This window comes from Olea europaea, chromosome 21 (assembly GCF_002742605.1).
Source record: "Olea europaea var. sylvestris chromosome 21, O_europaea_v1, whole genome shotgun sequence".
Taxonomy (NCBI): Eukaryota; Viridiplantae; Streptophyta; class Magnoliopsida; order Lamiales; family Oleaceae; genus Olea; species Olea europaea.
In genome coordinates, this window is record NC_036257.1 from 16,309,788 (window position 1) to 16,326,046 (window position 16,259).

Sequence of the window (16,259 nt, forward strand, 5' to 3'; positions counted from 1 at the left end):
GAATACCAAGAATTTGAGCTCATTAATTTGAAATAACAAATAGTGAATTGAAGAAATTAAAAAATACCAATAACTTTTTTTTTCTTTTTCTTTTTGCAACGAATCTTAAAAGTATCTTCAATAATTTTCCTATTTTTTAATAGCATATTTACAGTTAAAGAATATTTATAAATTTAGAGAATAATTTTTTTTATAAATATTTTGACAGATTTTTTATCTTTAACTTTTAATTTTATTACGCTAAAAAATATTTATTGTTCTCTCCGGAGATTTCCTGGTTAGAGAATGATTCTTTCTAAAGTGCTCTAAGCTTGGTTAAATGGTAAAATTTATGAAAGCCCTAACAACAGAAATGGCAATACTAACAGGCAAAAGATTGAGTTAGGGGGCCTGTCCAGATGTGAGAGGACGTGGGGGTGGGACCCTTTTTTTCTTTTTTAAATTGCTATGGGACTCGACCCTCTACAGTGAGGGGGCCTGTACAGCTCGTTTACATGGAGCTCGATCCATAATAAAATCTCTCACATACAAAATAAAGGGTATTTTTGTTCATTGTGCAATATTAAAGTGATTACGTGACTTTGACATGTAAGTGATAATATTGATCGAGCTCCATGTACAAGGTTGTACAATCCCCTCACTGCAGGGGGTCGAATCTCATAGAATTTTTTTTTAAAAAAAAGGTGGGGCCCGCCCTGACCTCCTCTCTCACAGGCCCTGTAACTCCATCTTTTTCCAATATTAAGAGGTTAAAAATTAAGGGGATGTATTCAACTGAAACTTTTAATCACTTTTTGAGATTTAAAAAGTTTAGAGATATTCAATTGAGATTTTTTTAGACTCTATAAAAATCACGGTGTATTTAATTGAAACTTTTATAGACTTTTAAGAAGTCTATAAAAATTTCGGTGTATTCAATTCAGATTTTTTAAAAGTCTCTATAAGTTTAGGGGTATTCGAATTTTAATAACTTTTAAAAACTTTTATAAAAGTCTCTGAAGCACTAACTTTTAAATAAAAAATACTCATATAAAATTTTAAAATTTGTTTCTCATGAATCACGAGATTTTGGGAGACTTTCACAATTTTTTTTCAATCTTTATTTCTTTAATATTTTATGGACATGTATGATTAAAATTTATTTTTTTATTGATTATATTTATTTCTATTTTTTATTCTTTCTCTATCTTATTATTTATCTCTATTTTCTATGAAAAAAAATTAAATTGAATTCTTGTAACTTTTTTCTTTTTTTCGTTCTTTATTTTTGTAAAAAATATCTATTTTTTATTAAATTATAAAATATTATATGAAAAGTTTATAATTAAATAATTTATTTTTAAAAGTATATTATACTAATAATATTGAATCATATATATGTATAATTTTTATTATTATTTATTTAATTAAAATCTTAAATTTTTATTTTCTCAAATATTTTTAATATTGGAAGAAGAATGGAAAGGATGGAAGATTGTGGAAGTACCACCTGATACGTGAGAATTTCACATAATTATACTAGATCCAAATGAATTATATTTCAAATGAAAAATTTCAAAAGTCTTTAAAATTCTACAAAAGATTATAAAAATTTTAAAGTGATATTCCATGGAAGTCTATCAAATACTTTAACTAACTTCGCACAAATCTATAAAAATGTACCAAATCTACAAAAGTCAATCACTTGATAAAATTCCTTCAAAGTCCCAATTGAAAGAAAATTTCCTGCCATTTGTGTGCTTCTCTAGTGTTTGATTTAAAGCATCAAAGAAAATTTCTCAACTCATTTTGGGGTATAGATCAATTGATGGCTTGCCAAAACTGCTATATACGAGATGAATTTAAGTAGCTTGAGTGTATAATGTTAATTCTGAGGTGTAAATCTTTTGTAGGTACTGATAAAGATAGGATGAAGGCGAGCTTGGAAGGCGAAAAGGCTAGTTAAAAAAAAAAAAAAAAAAATGTACGATGCATCTCTACCGAGCAGCGATACAGAAAAAAGAGGAAAAAATGACAGATTATTAAACCTTTTTTTTAAATCTTTTGTCATGCTGTAGTGAAACGACTCTACAAATATAAAAGTCATTGTTTCAAGTTCATGTGGATGATTTCCGAGCCCCTCACACTTGAACAAGAATTTGACATGCAAGTCTCCTGGACACAAGACCCCCTCAGTATGCATAATATACCTGTATAATTATCATTGCTTGGTAAATTTTTGAGGGTTTCGATTTAACTCTAGGTTGTCTTTACTTTTCAAGCAAAATCAGAGAAAAGAATAAAGATGATTTTTGTAGTTGGCTTCTGTTTTTGCAGAGCGGACTTTTATAGTACTGGACAAAGAATTGGTTGTTGGAGACTTCATTCCTGGAGATCCCCATGTTGAAGGTGGTCATCATCTTCGTCATCATTATTATTATTTCTACTCTGAATTCACAAATAGTGTCATCTAATCCTGGCGTATCATGGTGCAATATATGATTACCATAGGCTAATTGTTCAATTTGAGGCATTCTTCTTCTTTAATGAGTTCGAGTTTCATATATTATTTATTTATTATTTTTTTTTTCTAAAGTATAAGATCCTTTATGTTGTGTGGCTTGAATTTTTTTGGGTATTAATAGAAGCCTCACGTTATGGTAGTAATTGAGCAAAATTGGTAGATCACACGACCACATGATTTTCTTTGACGAAGTGAACAACGATGAACTACTCTAGCTTAGATTGAATTGGAATGGGTGAACTTTATCCTATTGTTCAAGCTCATTAGTGTATGTCTGGGAACAATTTTAAGCAACTTCTAATTACAAATTTGATCGTTAGCCATTTTTTTATTTCAAAGCCTATAGATTCTACTGACATTGGCAGATCACATAATGCTCTACTTTTCTAAAATTGCCCTTCCATTACATACAACCAACAACCCACCTACCAAAATCAATTTGAGGGCAAATATGAGAATATATTTGAATAATAAATGCACCATACTCAAGGATTTCATGATGATTTGACAGGAAAATCACTTGTGGATTTTTGACAATTGCTTCCAGACACACGCATAATTTAGCTTGGTGTGGTTCAAATTGATAATTTTTTAGTTTGATCACAAAAAGTTTTTGATTTCTGATTATTTCTCGTAATTTCATAAAACTATTCGCATTAATTCGTACATGAATACCGAGAATTTGAGCTCATTAATTTGAAATAACAAATAGTGAATTGAAGAAATTAAAAAATACCAATAACTTTTTTTTTTCTTTTTCTTTTTACAATGAATCTTAAAAGTATCTTCAAGAAATTTCCTATTTTTCTAAGAGCATATTTACAGCTAAAGAATATTTATAAATTTAGAGAATAATTTTTTTGCTATAAATATTTTGACAGATTTTTTATCTTTAACTTTTAATTTTATTACCCTAAAAAATATTTATTGTTCTCTCCAGAGATTTCCTGGTTAGAGAACGATTCTTTCTAAAGTGCTCTAAGCTTGGTTATTTCTTTTAGAAATATCCATTGGCTTCAATTATTTGGATGGAATTGACAAGAATGTTGCAGCGAAATTCACGACACTCACAAAATTGTGCTCTCAGAAATAGAAATAAAACACTAATCTGTAGATTAGCATAACAGTGATTGCATCTTCTGACCTCTGTTGTTACAAATATATTTACCTCATCCTGATTTGATTTCTCAAATCAATAGAATTGCAATAATAAAGAGATTTATGTACCAAAATGAATTAAGATTTTCAAAGACTGCTGGAATTTCCAGGAAGTTGTGCCAGATTTATAGGCCGACCTAGCAACAACAATTAGAACAGACTAGGTCTTATTTCTTATTCCCTCGATTTTTTGTTCCTGTACATGGGGGCCTATACAGCTCCTGTACATGGAGCTCGATCCATAATAAAATATCTCAAATAATCAATAAAGGGTATTTTTGTTTGTTGTGCAATATTAAAGTGATTATGGGACTTTGACTTGTTAAGTGATAATATTAACCGAGCTCCGTGTACAGGGTTGTACAAGCCCCTCACTACAGGGGGTCGAATCTCACATCAATTTAAGAAAAAAAGGTGGGGCCCATCCCCACCTCCTCTCTCATCTGGCATGGGCTTGTGAACCAGGCCCCTGTAACTCCATCTTTATCCAATATTGAGAGGTCACAAATTAAGGAGGATGTATTCAATTGAGACTTTTAATGACTTTTTGGGATTTAAAAAATTTAGAGGTATTCAATTGAGACTTTTTGAGACTCTTTAAAAGTCACGGTGTATTTAATTGAGACTTTTATAAATTTTTAAGAAATCTCTAAAAATCACGGTGCATTCAATTGAGACTTTTTAAAAAATCTCTAAGTCTAGGGGTATTCGAATTTTAATAACTTTTAGAAACTTTTATAAAAGTATCTGGAGTACTGACTTTTAAGTAGAAAATACTCGTATAAAAGCTTAAAATTTGTCTCTCATGATTCACGAGATTTTGGGAGACTTTCACAATTTTTTTTTTCAATCTTTCTTTTAATATTTTATGGATATGTATGATTAAAATTTATTTTTTTCTATTGATTATATTTATTTCTATTTTTTATTCTTTCTCACTCCTATTATTTATCTCTATTTTCTATAAAAAAAAATTAAATTGAATTCTTGTAACTTTTTTCGTTTTTCATTCTTTTTTTTTGTGAAAAATATCTATTTTTTATTGAATTATAAAATTTTATATGAAAAATTTATAATTAAATTATTTATTTTTAAAAGTATGCAATACTAATAATATTGAATCACACACACATATATATAATTATTATTATTATTTATTTAATTAAGGTCTTAAATTTTTATTTTTTCAAATATTTTTAATATTGGAAGTTGGAAGAAGAATGGAAAGAATGATGAATTGTGGGAAATAATACTATGAAGAATTGTGGAACTAACACCTAATATGTGAGAAATTCACACAATTATACTAAATCTACGTGAATTATATTTCAAATGAAAATTTTCGACAACCTTTAGAATTCAATAAAAATTTTAAAATAAAAATCCACAGAAGTCTTACGAAAAACTTTCACTAATTTTCTACAAATCTATAAAACTCTACCAAATCTACAAAATTATCACTTAAGGGGGTGTATTCAATTGAAACTTTTAATTACTTTTCGAATTTAAAAAGTTTAGAGGTATTCAATTGAGACTTTTTGAGACTCACTAAAAGTCACGGTGTATTCAATTAAGACTTTTATAGACTTTTAAAAAGTCTCTAAAAGTTACGGTGTATTTAATTAATTTTTTTTAGAAATCTCTATAAGTCTTGGGGTATTCAAATTTAATGACTTGTAGAGACTTTTATAAAAGTCTCTGGAGTACTAACTTTTAGGCAAAAAGTCCTTATATAATATCTTAAAATTTTTCTTTCATTAGTCACAAGATTTTGGAAGACTTTCAAAAAAAAAAAAAAAGCATTTTTTTTCTAATCTTTTTTTCCTTTAACCTTCTATGGATATGTTAAAATTTATTTTTTTTCTATTTATTACATTCCATTTATTTTTCTTTCTCTCCCTTATTATTTATCACTATTTTTTATGAAAAAATTAAATTGGATTCTCGTAACATTTTTTTCCTTTTTCATTCATTTTTTTTGTAAAAAATATTATTTTTTAGTAAATTATAAAATTTTATATGGAAAACTATATATATGTATAGTTTTAATTATTAATTATTTAATTAAGGTCTTAAATTTTTATTTTTTCAATTTTTCTTATTATATGGGAAGAAGAAGGGGAATGAAAAAGGACATTATGAAAACTAAGAATGAAAAAGGAAATTATGAAAACTAACACTTCGTATATAATAATTTCACACCAAATTCATGTGAATTCTATTTTAAATAAAAGTTTTCAAAAGTCTTTTGAATTTAACGAAATTTTATAAAAATTTCAAAATGAAAACTCATAGAAGTCTACTACTTTTCCTAATTTCATACAAATTTTGAAAAGATCAACGAAATTCATAAAAATCATTATTTAAAAAATGTCCATCAAAATCTTTAAAAGTTTCGATTGAACACGCCACCTTATAAAACCTTAAACGTCCCAATTGAAAGAAGAATTTCATGCCATTTGTGTCCTTATCTAGTGGTTGATTTAAAGCATCAAAGAAAATTTCTCAACTCATTTTGGGGTATAGATCAATTGATTGCTTGCCAAAACTGCTATATACGAGATGAATTTAAGTAGCTTGAGTGTATAATGTTAATTCTGAGGTGTAAATTTTTTGTAGGTACTGATAAAGATAGGATGAAGGCGAAAAGGTGATACTGGTACCTTACATGAGAGAGCACGTGCCTAAATACCATGATTGGATGCAAGATCCTGCCATCCTCGAAGCCACAGCTTCCGAGCCCCTCACACTTGAACAAGAATTTGACATGCAAGTCTCCTGGACACAAGACCCCCTCAGTATGCATAATATACCTGTATAATTATCATTGCTTAGTAAATTTTTGAGGGTTTCGATTTAACTTTAGGTTGTCTTTACTTTTCAAGCAAAATCAGAGAAAAGAATAAGGATGATTTTTGTAGTTGGCTTCTGTTTTTGCAGAGCGGACTTTTATAGTACTGGACAAAGAATTGGTTGTTGGAGACTTCATTCCTGGAGATCCCCATGTTGAAGGTGGTCATCATCTTCGTCATCATTATTATTATTTCTACTCTGAATTCACAAATAGTGTCATCTAATCCTGGCGTATCATGGTGCAATATATGATTACCATAGGCTAATTGTTCAATTTGAGGCATTCTTCTTCTTTAATGAGTTCGAGTTTCAGATATTATTTATTTATTATTTTTTTCTAAAGTATAAGATCCTTTATGTTGTGTGGCTTGAATTTTTTTTGGGTATTAATAGAAGCCTCATGGCTAGTTATAGCTTGGAGGCTGTTGAAAACATTTGAATTCTTCTTTGGATCAGAGGGGATGTTTGTAGTTATTGATTTTTTATGTTCCAATTTATACAAGAAAAGGACAATAATTTTCACACAAATGACAGAAGCACTGGAATGAGAGTATATTTCTTCATTGTTCAAGCTGTAATGCCTTTGGGATAAAGACATGTAATTTTGGCTTATTACCATGTTTCAACATATCAAAATTTTGATAATAAATGGTTGAAAAGAAAGATTTTCTGCTTTTGGTTCCGCTACCCTATACTATACCATTCTTGTTTGTAATTTTCTGTTTCAGCCATGGTTGGTGATGTGAATATATATATGAATGACATGGATGACCCCCAAATGGCTGAGATTGAAATAATGATTGCTGAACTAAAAAGGTATTTCCCTTCTAAATATAATAATTCATTTTTCTCTGTTGTAGCACTTCTTCCTTTTTCATTTTAATAAAAATTGCTCAGCTTTCAGTTTTTAACTTTTGTTCAGGTCCATAAAAGCAATGCATGAAAAGTTCCTTCTTTTCTGCTATTATTCATTATGCTGAAAGTTAGGAATATCAATTAAGTACCTAAAAGAACTTATTTAATTTCTTTTAGAAATATCCATTGGCTTCAATTATTTGGATGGAATTGACAAGAATGTTGCAGCGAAATTCACGACACTCACAAATTTTTGCTCTCAGAAATAGAAATAAAATACTAATCTGTAGATTAGCATAACAGTGATTGCATCTTCTGACCTCTGTTGTTACAAATATATTTACCTCATCCTGATTTGATTTCTCAAATCAATAGAATTGCAATAATAAAGAGATTTATGAGTATGCTACCTGTTGAGCTGTCTGGAATCTGAAGGGGAGTTTACATTTGCATCCCAGTCAGGCTTTGCCATCCTATGAAATTGTCTAGTTCACGAAAGCTTGTTTTATTTGTATAGTTTCCTTAAGCAATTCAGGTTGACTGCTGGTTAGATTTTATTCCATCTGTTACAACTCTTCTGCTTAAATATGTAAAGGAGACTATGGCCTGTTTGGCTGGGGTTTTGCTTATTCTTCTTGTGGAAGAGTTTTCTAAAAAAGTTATGTTAGGCCAACCTCCTTTGAAAGCTCTTCTAATCATCACATTGACGGAGACAGTCTACTATGTATTGAAATGGTAAAAGTATGAACTTGCTATAAGTTCTTGACGTGGTTAATATGGTGGTTTTGATGCCTTTGGGTGCGATGATTGTAAGGTATATGAAGTTCATGGAGTAAATATGGTGAGTTCATAGGAATATTGGCATAGCCTTCTTTGTCCTTGAAACTCTTTAAGCAAATTAACAAATTTTATTGGAACGTCTACCACTGTCGAGTTGGATATACTATAATCGTTCTTAGCATAGTCAACATCTTCTAGGGATTAGAAATATTTGACCCTCAAAATGTATGGAGAAAACAAACATTGGTATTCTTATATTATCCAATATGACAATTACATGGTATGTTGTGCTAAAGAGGAAAAGGAACTTTAATAAATGCGCACACGCCACGATTAATCAATTGAATAGTGAAAAGAGTATCCAATCTCTTCATATTGTGTCAACCTAAGACGTATTGCCCTCGTTTGATTGTCCCTCACATGTCAACTCTTGTTAGCTAAAAGGTTAAAGCTCTGTGTATAGAGTTTTTTTTTTTTACAGAGGTTTTATCGACTCCTCACATGGGGTCGACCCCTCACATGGGGTCGGTCCCACGTGGGTCCCGATGTAATAAAAAATGAAGAATTTTTTTTCGACCCCACCTCTCTGTGAGAACCTTGTAAGGGTTCTATAATGTGCTGGAAATTGTGCTAGTTTGCTTCTCAGTACTAATTTAGATAACTCGCTTTCAGTTTTCAAGCATGTCGATGCTATGTCACTTTCCAGTTATACATATTATAGCTATAACCTTAGGAATCACTTTACTCACACAGGACAAGTTTTCCATAAAATGCACTTTTGAAATTGAGTGAAAGTTAATTTTCTTTTTGCTATTATATGAACTGCTCTAATTTTTCTCTTGTTTTCAGCTATAAATAGAGAACGATATTCGATTAAAAAGGAATGAATATCAGGTTTACTAATTTAGATTATCTAAATTTACGAGATAAACGTTGAGCTTATGATAGTGTTCAAGTATCAGTTTGTCACTAGGAGGCTTTAAATGACCTGCGCCGTTACCTTTTCCAAACTTAATTTTCAATTTTTAAACAATTTACACACTAAAATTTAGTTTGCAATTACTTTATTCGTTGTCATACAATACAAGCAACAAGAAATTAACTCTTTTCACATATCTTCATCATTCCCTATAATTTTAAACGTTTTAAATCGACCTGAACATTGACTCGAAAAAAGTTGAAAAAACATGAGCCAAATGGTTGAATCAGAATTGAAAGTCGACCGCTAGTAAAAGAAAACTACAAAGTAAATTTCTAATTGAACCATGCATTCTTCATTTATTTTAAGAAATTATTATCTTTTAATATTTTGCTTAGCGGTGAATTTAATTAGGATAGATTTAAGATAACATATTAATTACTGATGACATATCGAGAATTAATTGAATGAACTTGCTTCTTAAAATTGGATCGTTTCTCGATTTTATTGATCAAACCAGCTGTCTGATCCTACTTCGACGACATTGACAAATTGAGTTTCTCAATTAGGAGGCTTACATAAAATGATGTTCATTTGTGTAGTGTAATTATTATATAAATTGAATTTCTCATAATAAATAAATAAGTACATCAATACTAAACAATCCATTTTATGGAAAATAATAATAAAGACGGACAACAAAACTTAAAAGTGCAGTAATTAACAGATTTTTTAGATAATACATAATAAAATAAATTAAAACGAAAGTTAATTGAAGGTTAAAAAAAACTGAAATAATTAGACAAAATATTGAGAGATTTTTAGAAGTTGTAACAATTAGAGAGAATTTTGTGAAAAATATGAGTATTATTGTAGATTAAAGGGTAAATTTGATTGGAGTTGGAAGTCACCCAATTTTTGGTCAAGGAATTGTGGTAGTAATCGGGAACATGATCCTCGTCTTGACCCTTATTCTTAATTTATCCTATTCTTTTATGTTTTCAATTTTAAATATTTTAAAAAATACGATGACTCTGATGGGTGATTTTGCTAGAATAGTAAATAATGAGACCATAATTTTAGTAAATGATGCGAAAAAAGATAGTGACATTGATAAAATAAATAAATGAGAAAGTAATAAATGAAAATATTTTAATCCAACCCCGCCTCCTGCGAATCCTTATTGGGGGTACCAAGAGGGTCACCTGTTGCCATCCCTATTTGGACCCAAACTACAACATTAACTAGTTCATAGGCGAAAGGCATACGAGAAACTTTGAAAATGAATGAACAAATGAAAGACGATTTACTTAGGCCCGTTTGAGCTCCATTAATTTTTTGTAATGTATTATGAAACTGTAAATTGATGAAAAATGTATGGTTAAGAAAAAAGAAATATTTTTTGATTTGCGTATAATATTATTTTAATGAAAAACGTGTGATTAAAAATGAAGATTAATGCTAAATGGACAGGGCCGAGAACAGGCCTTGTGACAAGGGGTTGAGGTGGCATCTGAATTCAGATCACCTTAGCCCCCTGTCACAAGGCTTGTCCCCAGGCCCTGTCACTATATCATCTCTCGAAAAGGAATACCATAGAAAAAATAATGGGAAAGAACGGAAAAAAGAGGCTTAAAATTCAATTGAATCCTTACAGTTTCTCAATCAAGTCGGGAGATACATTTTCACGTAACTCATTAGCTACGCGTTCGAGTATAACACAAATACCCTCCTCGAGTATCATATTTCAAGTGCCATCATATAAGTTAACCCCTAATAACTCAAAATTTGCAATTCATACTTACACCAACTATGAATTTGAAGCTACAAATGCCCTCAAACCTCTGTTATTTGTCGTCCTCATTCACAGAATTTAGCCGTCTTAATCTCTGATCGAGCTCTGCCAGCACTGCCGATTCCTGCTTTTTCCGTTCCTTTGATATGGTCGTCGTTGTCATAAACCCAATCTTATCAAAGGCAACCTACCACACAAATGTTAAACAAATTACCGTCACAACTGATCACTTGAAAGTGAATACTACCCGACTCACATCACAACTTTTCATTCGCCATGAACATAAAGCAAGAAAAAAAACACGGTAAAAAAACTATTATGCCATCAGATACGTGCTCTTCAGAAAACTTTTCCTTAATTTCTATCGTTCATTACCCTTCCACCGGGGAAGAATACGAGTACGGTGCTCTTATCAATTCCCCTTGGCTCTCTTATACCACAAGGGGACAAAAGATGATCGATATAGTAATTAGCCCACAGACAGATTTCCTTGACACGAGGAATATAAGTGAGTATGGAGGGGGTTGTTACCGTTAATAATTCATCAGGATCGAAAAGATGACGAGTGGTTCTGTGTATAATATTAATCACATCGCCAACGTGATGTGTCATGAGCAACTCTTCTTCATTCATCTGCATTCATCAAAAAGTCTTCACTTTCCATTATTCAGCTGAAATCAAAACGAAAAAACAAGAAGGAAAACAAGTCTGTCACCTTGAAAATTGCTAATGCTACATTAAACAGAACCTTGCCCCCTTCGTAGAAAAGAACATCCCATACCCGCAGAGTTGTCTTCGATTAACAGACGGAAAAATTGTTAGCAATGAGGTGTTAATATATTTAATGTATAAGAGAACAAAGTGAAAGGTAGTCTAACCTCTGATGGCAAGCTTTTAGAGAATAGACATAAGAACCACTCTGTGGAAACAAGAGAAACATCAAACTCCATAGCTTCCAAATGAGCAGCTATCCTGTATATTCTCCAACTTTAAAATATCACAAAAAGTTAAAAATATAAAAATATATCAGCATCAGATGAGAGAAAAGAGAGTAGACCTTGGACACTTTTTGGTCAGCAGATCTTTAAACACTCTTTGTTCAACATGGCATCCAGATAAGTTATAAGTATAACAATCATTAACTAACACATCTTCTAAGAGAACAGCGAGCATCCAGAAAGCATCTTCTTCTGTTTTCATCACTAGCAATAACAGTGCTGCAACATAATTTAAACCCTACACCGTAATTCTTTTAGTTAGGCTCCATCCAGCCAAATATACTCAAAAGTTAAAGAGAACTCTTCGGGTAAAAGCATGTACTATTATATATTATTAATGCGAAAAGAAAATCCACCTGACAATAACCAACATCAGAATCGCGGAATGAATAACCAACAAGAACACGCCTAAGAGCAGAATGACCTTCAGGAGTGTCCAACCATGGGTGACCAGGGAAAGTTCGAGGCAGGTCCTGCATTCATGCATTGTTAGTACACGTGATTTTGAAAGTGTAGGAACGCAAAGATAACTAAATAAACAAATATGCATCTAAGATTGAAAGATTGTGATATAAATAAAACAGACAAACTTCCCACTACTTTGGTTGTCATTAGCAAATATCTAGTAGCTTGCTTGCAATTACATCCTCTATCCCAGTAAGATGTGCTATAGGATGGTGACGTACGCCAATTTTTCTAATACCATGATCATTGAAATTGCAATTACATCCTCTAAGCAGCTAGGAGTTATGCTAGTGGTAGATCTTTGATACTTTAGATACAATTCAGTAAACTTTCGTCCAAATAAATAGGAGCTGGCTACTTTCGGCTAGGTCCAGAGGCATCTCTTTTTTGAATTGCAAGTGACTATTCCTTTCATGATAACTTCATCTTGTTTTAATTTTTCTTTGTCATTCCCTAATTTACCATTAAAATTTTGAAGTCTGATATCTCTGTAACATCCCTTAACAATAGCAAATGGTTCTCGATTAATTAGTCTGACCTATGTACTACATTAACCATTTCACAAAATCCACAGCAACATATGGCGACCATCCTGACTTGTACTCCCAGTAAAAAATGTGGAGTAAACTTATGGATGAGTTCATTTGGCTCTGATATCTCTATATATCTCTATATATCTCTATAACATGCCTCAACAATAGTAAATGATTCTCTATTAATTAATCTGATCCATACTACATTAACTGCTTTCACAAAATCTACATAGACATATGGCGAACATCTTGACTTGTATTCCCCCATCAAAACCTCTCTTCTTCCTGACATCCCAACTGCCTGCTATAATTTAAGAAACAAACAAGAATAACAGGAAATAAGGGAAAAGATCACATTAGCATGTTCATGCAACTTTTCATTAAGCAGATATAAAGAACATCTATTGTACTTGAAGAGACCGTTTATCAAGGTCTCAATGTGAATGCTGACTTTTCATGTGTAGGAATTGCAAAATAAAATGAAAATGAACACCGAAATTCCATTGGCAAACAAGAAAAGAAGACAAAAACAGAATTGAATTAATAGCTAACATTCAATTAGAAACATGGCTTACTAATAGAAGACATCTTCTGTTCATGGTAATAAGAAAACTATACACGTAGCATACACATGCATGCATGTCAATACACAGGTATTATTTCCTTTGAAATTTACCACAAGAATGTCCCTCACAATATCAACCGTTCTTGAACAACTGAATTTTATATGTAACAGTGAGTTAGATTATATCACAATTTTCATTAATAAGATTGAGTCAAGTCAACGAACTCAAGTGCCAAATATTAATCAACATAAAAACAGGAAGGGTGAATTATGTTTCAGAAGTTATCTATGTAAACAAATGAATATATGCAGTGAAAACGAAAAAGAAAGTAAATGGGTGATTTCACATTGACTTCTTTTTTCCTGGAGAGAAAACCTTAATGTTGAGGACAGCTAGCACCCTTAACACTAAATAGTTAGGAATATCAATCACCAAAGCATTAAATGCATAAAAAAGTCTTCCTTGCTCCATGCACATGCCCACAATCCACACCACCCCCCATCCAACACACACACACACACACACAGAGAACTCTCAGAAGGAAACTAACAGGGTTAAATTAACTCCATCAGACCAACATAGGATACAGATTGACTTATAAGGAAGATCATGGCGCTAGTATTATTGTTCAAAGTTTTAACTCCTTTATATGGAATCATACAACACATTTCTGTTTTCAGAAGATAGAAAAGAAACAGTTTTGTAATTTTAGAACTACAAAATTTCCAATGGAACTCACGGTATTTCCAACAGAAAAGAAACAATCTGGTGGTAAATACTATTGAAAGCTTTCTTGAAAACTTGCACTTCAAACTTGTTCTTACCTAAATACGTTAAACCTGATTCGTTGATCCAAAGTTAAAGAATCCTGTTAAAACGTAAATTCACAAAGTCCGCACTTTCCAAATTTTTCCCAACAACTATCCCCTATTAGTTGTTCAAAAAATCTTCATGGAAGTAAGACTCCGAATGTGCAACATAACGTCAAACGACTTTATCACAGCATCTTAGACCATGGCATTGTCCTGATAATTCACCATTCTAATTTCAATTACTTCCACTAATCATTGCTTTCGTCTTTCCCCCTTGCTCGAAATGTGTTACTCATTCTAATGTGCATAATTGATAGAAAAACATTACGAGAGCATAATCACAAATAACAGAGTGAGCCATGAGCAATGGTTGTAATGCTGCCCAACAATTTAATTTGAATTATAAACCATTAAATCAAAATTACTAAATTCGTAATCATGTGACAGACTCTTTTGCTAAACTTCTAATGGAGTAGTCAAGGCACCTTTGCACAAGAATGAAAAGCAAAACAATTTTCCAATTCCAATGATCGATTAATAATTCATAATGATTTCAATGAAAAATAGATTCTCACTTGATCAATCTGTTTCGTGGCTGGGGTAACCTTATCCTCGACTGCACCAGTCAAGTCATTGTAATAGCTCTCAGGAACGGTGGACTTCTTCTTGGCAGCCCCCGATAAGGAAAACCAGACCTTAGGCCTCAAGCTTGGTGGGATACCCTTTCTAATTAGCCTCTTAAGCGTTATAGCATTGACCAAAACAGAGAATTTGAGCGAAGATTTGAGGGTTGAGTTCAATTGAGTCTGCAAATACCAATTTACACCTTTGCTAGCCTCTAATGACCACCATACCCTGCCCTGTTCTCTCACCTTCTCTCTCACCTCGTTCAACACATTGACATCATCCACATTGCCTTCCACTGTGAAACCATACAGATCTTGAAATTTGACCGTTATGTTTGCCCTTCTTGCACGAATGCTTGGCCTCAGTGCGGGTACCTGCGCTTGGTATTCAATTGCCAGGTCTATCTTGCTGTGGGTGCTTCCATACATCATATTCTTATGGATAATAATGTATATTCTTGAGATTATTACACACAACAGATGGTGGACAGATCAAGAACAATAGAATCAGATTATGGGAGAGATCAAGATAACCCGGATCGTCGAATTACTACATGAACGAAATCATATAACGGTAAATTTTTGAAGATTTGGAAAGAATCCGTCTCTATGGTATTTGGGCCCTTGGACTAAAAATTGGAAAGTTTGAATCTTTCTATATGGGTTCTTTCAAAATTAAATAATAGTATTCAGAAACTCTAACACCAACTCAAAACGTAAGAAGAAAATTTGCCAAAAAGGAAGAAGAAAAAACAGAAGGAAGAGGGATAAAGGGAAAAAGAAAAATAAAATTCCTAAATTTAGAGAGATGAAGAAAGATCCGTGGTCTGAATTCTACAATAAGGAGAGTCGAGAATGAAGAATCAGTAGTGTGGTTGGAATTTGACGTTAGAGAAAAATCAAAGAGAAGCTTTTTTTAATAATGTTAATGGTTTGAATTTTGATGGAGAATAAGCAATTGGCGTGGTCACCATTTACCGGTGATTCCACGTGGAGTTATCTTTGGTTTCTCGCATTAATTATTATCCATATAAATTAATTAGGACATAATGATTAAATAACTTAAAATTAATTAATTTCAAAGTTAAGAAACAGTCTCATATTATATATATGGAAATAAGTACTTTGAAACAAAGCGTATGGATGAAAAGATCAACATGAAATTATTGTAGAATAGTAGAAGATTTGAAAGCAATAATGAATTGTGAATGGTAAAGTTAAATAATAATTATCAATTGTATTATCAATAGTAACTTGAGAATTGAAAAGAATGATACGAACTTCATCGTTTTGAAACATGATACAAAACATTTCAAAAATAATCAATTTTGAATAAGGAATGCTAATGGATCTAGACTATTTGTTGACTCGATGAATCGGCTCGAACAAGCATTCG

General features: G+C 31.7%; 2 protein-coding genes across 2 annotated transcripts; one reads left to right on the forward strand and one right to left on the reverse strand.

Annotated features, from left to right (window-relative positions):
* Positions 1-1,601: 1,601 nt before the first annotated feature.
* Positions 1,602-8,108, forward strand: LOC111370203 (N-acetyltransferase 9-like protein). The gene is made up of 7 exons (XM_022991890.1): positions 1,602-1,793; positions 1,893-1,928; positions 6,304-6,459; positions 6,602-6,673; positions 7,243-7,330; positions 7,805-7,880; positions 7,965-8,108. The coding sequence occupies exons 2-7, from the start codon at positions 1,910-1,912 to the stop codon at positions 8,106-8,108; spliced, it is 555 nt and encodes a 184-aa protein (XP_022847658.1). The 5' UTR covers positions 1,602-1,793; positions 1,893-1,909.
* Positions 8,109-10,683: 2,575 nt separating this feature from the next.
* Positions 10,684-15,783, reverse strand: LOC111370913 (TBC1 domain family member 2B-like). Its single transcript, XM_022992816.1, has 7 exons — positions 14,813-15,783; positions 12,218-12,334; positions 11,921-12,099; positions 11,742-11,835; positions 11,579-11,656; positions 11,395-11,496; positions 10,684-11,050 (listed from the first exon to the last, which is right to left on the reverse strand). The coding sequence occupies exons 1-7, from the start codon at positions 15,293-15,295 to the stop codon at positions 10,916-10,918; spliced, it is 1,188 nt and encodes a 395-aa protein (XP_022848584.1). The 5' UTR covers positions 15,296-15,783; the 3' UTR covers positions 10,684-10,915.
* Between the last annotated feature and the right edge of the window lie 476 nt (positions 15,784-16,259).

Coding starts and splice junctions, on each gene's coding strand:
- LOC111370913 (XM_022992816.1), bottom strand. CDS start 15,295: ATGATGTATGGAAGCACCCACAGCAAGATAGACCTGGCAATTGAATAC. Junction 12,335..14,812: donor CCACGAAACAGATTGATCAA/GTGAGAATCTAT, acceptor GCATGAATGCAG/GACCTGCCTCGAACTTTCCC. Junction 11,657..11,741: donor CTAAAAGCTTGCCATCAGAG/GTTAGACTACCT, acceptor TGTTAATCGAAG/ACAACTCTGCGGGTATGGGA.
- LOC111370203 (XM_022991890.1), top strand. Junction 6,674..7,242: donor TGGAGATCCCCATGTTGAAG/GTGGTCATCATC, acceptor TTTCTGTTTCAG/CCATGGTTGGTGATGTGAAT. Junction 7,331..7,804: donor ATGATTGCTGAACTAAAAAG/GTATTTCCCTTC, acceptor TGGAATCTGAAG/GGGAGTTTACATTTGCATCC.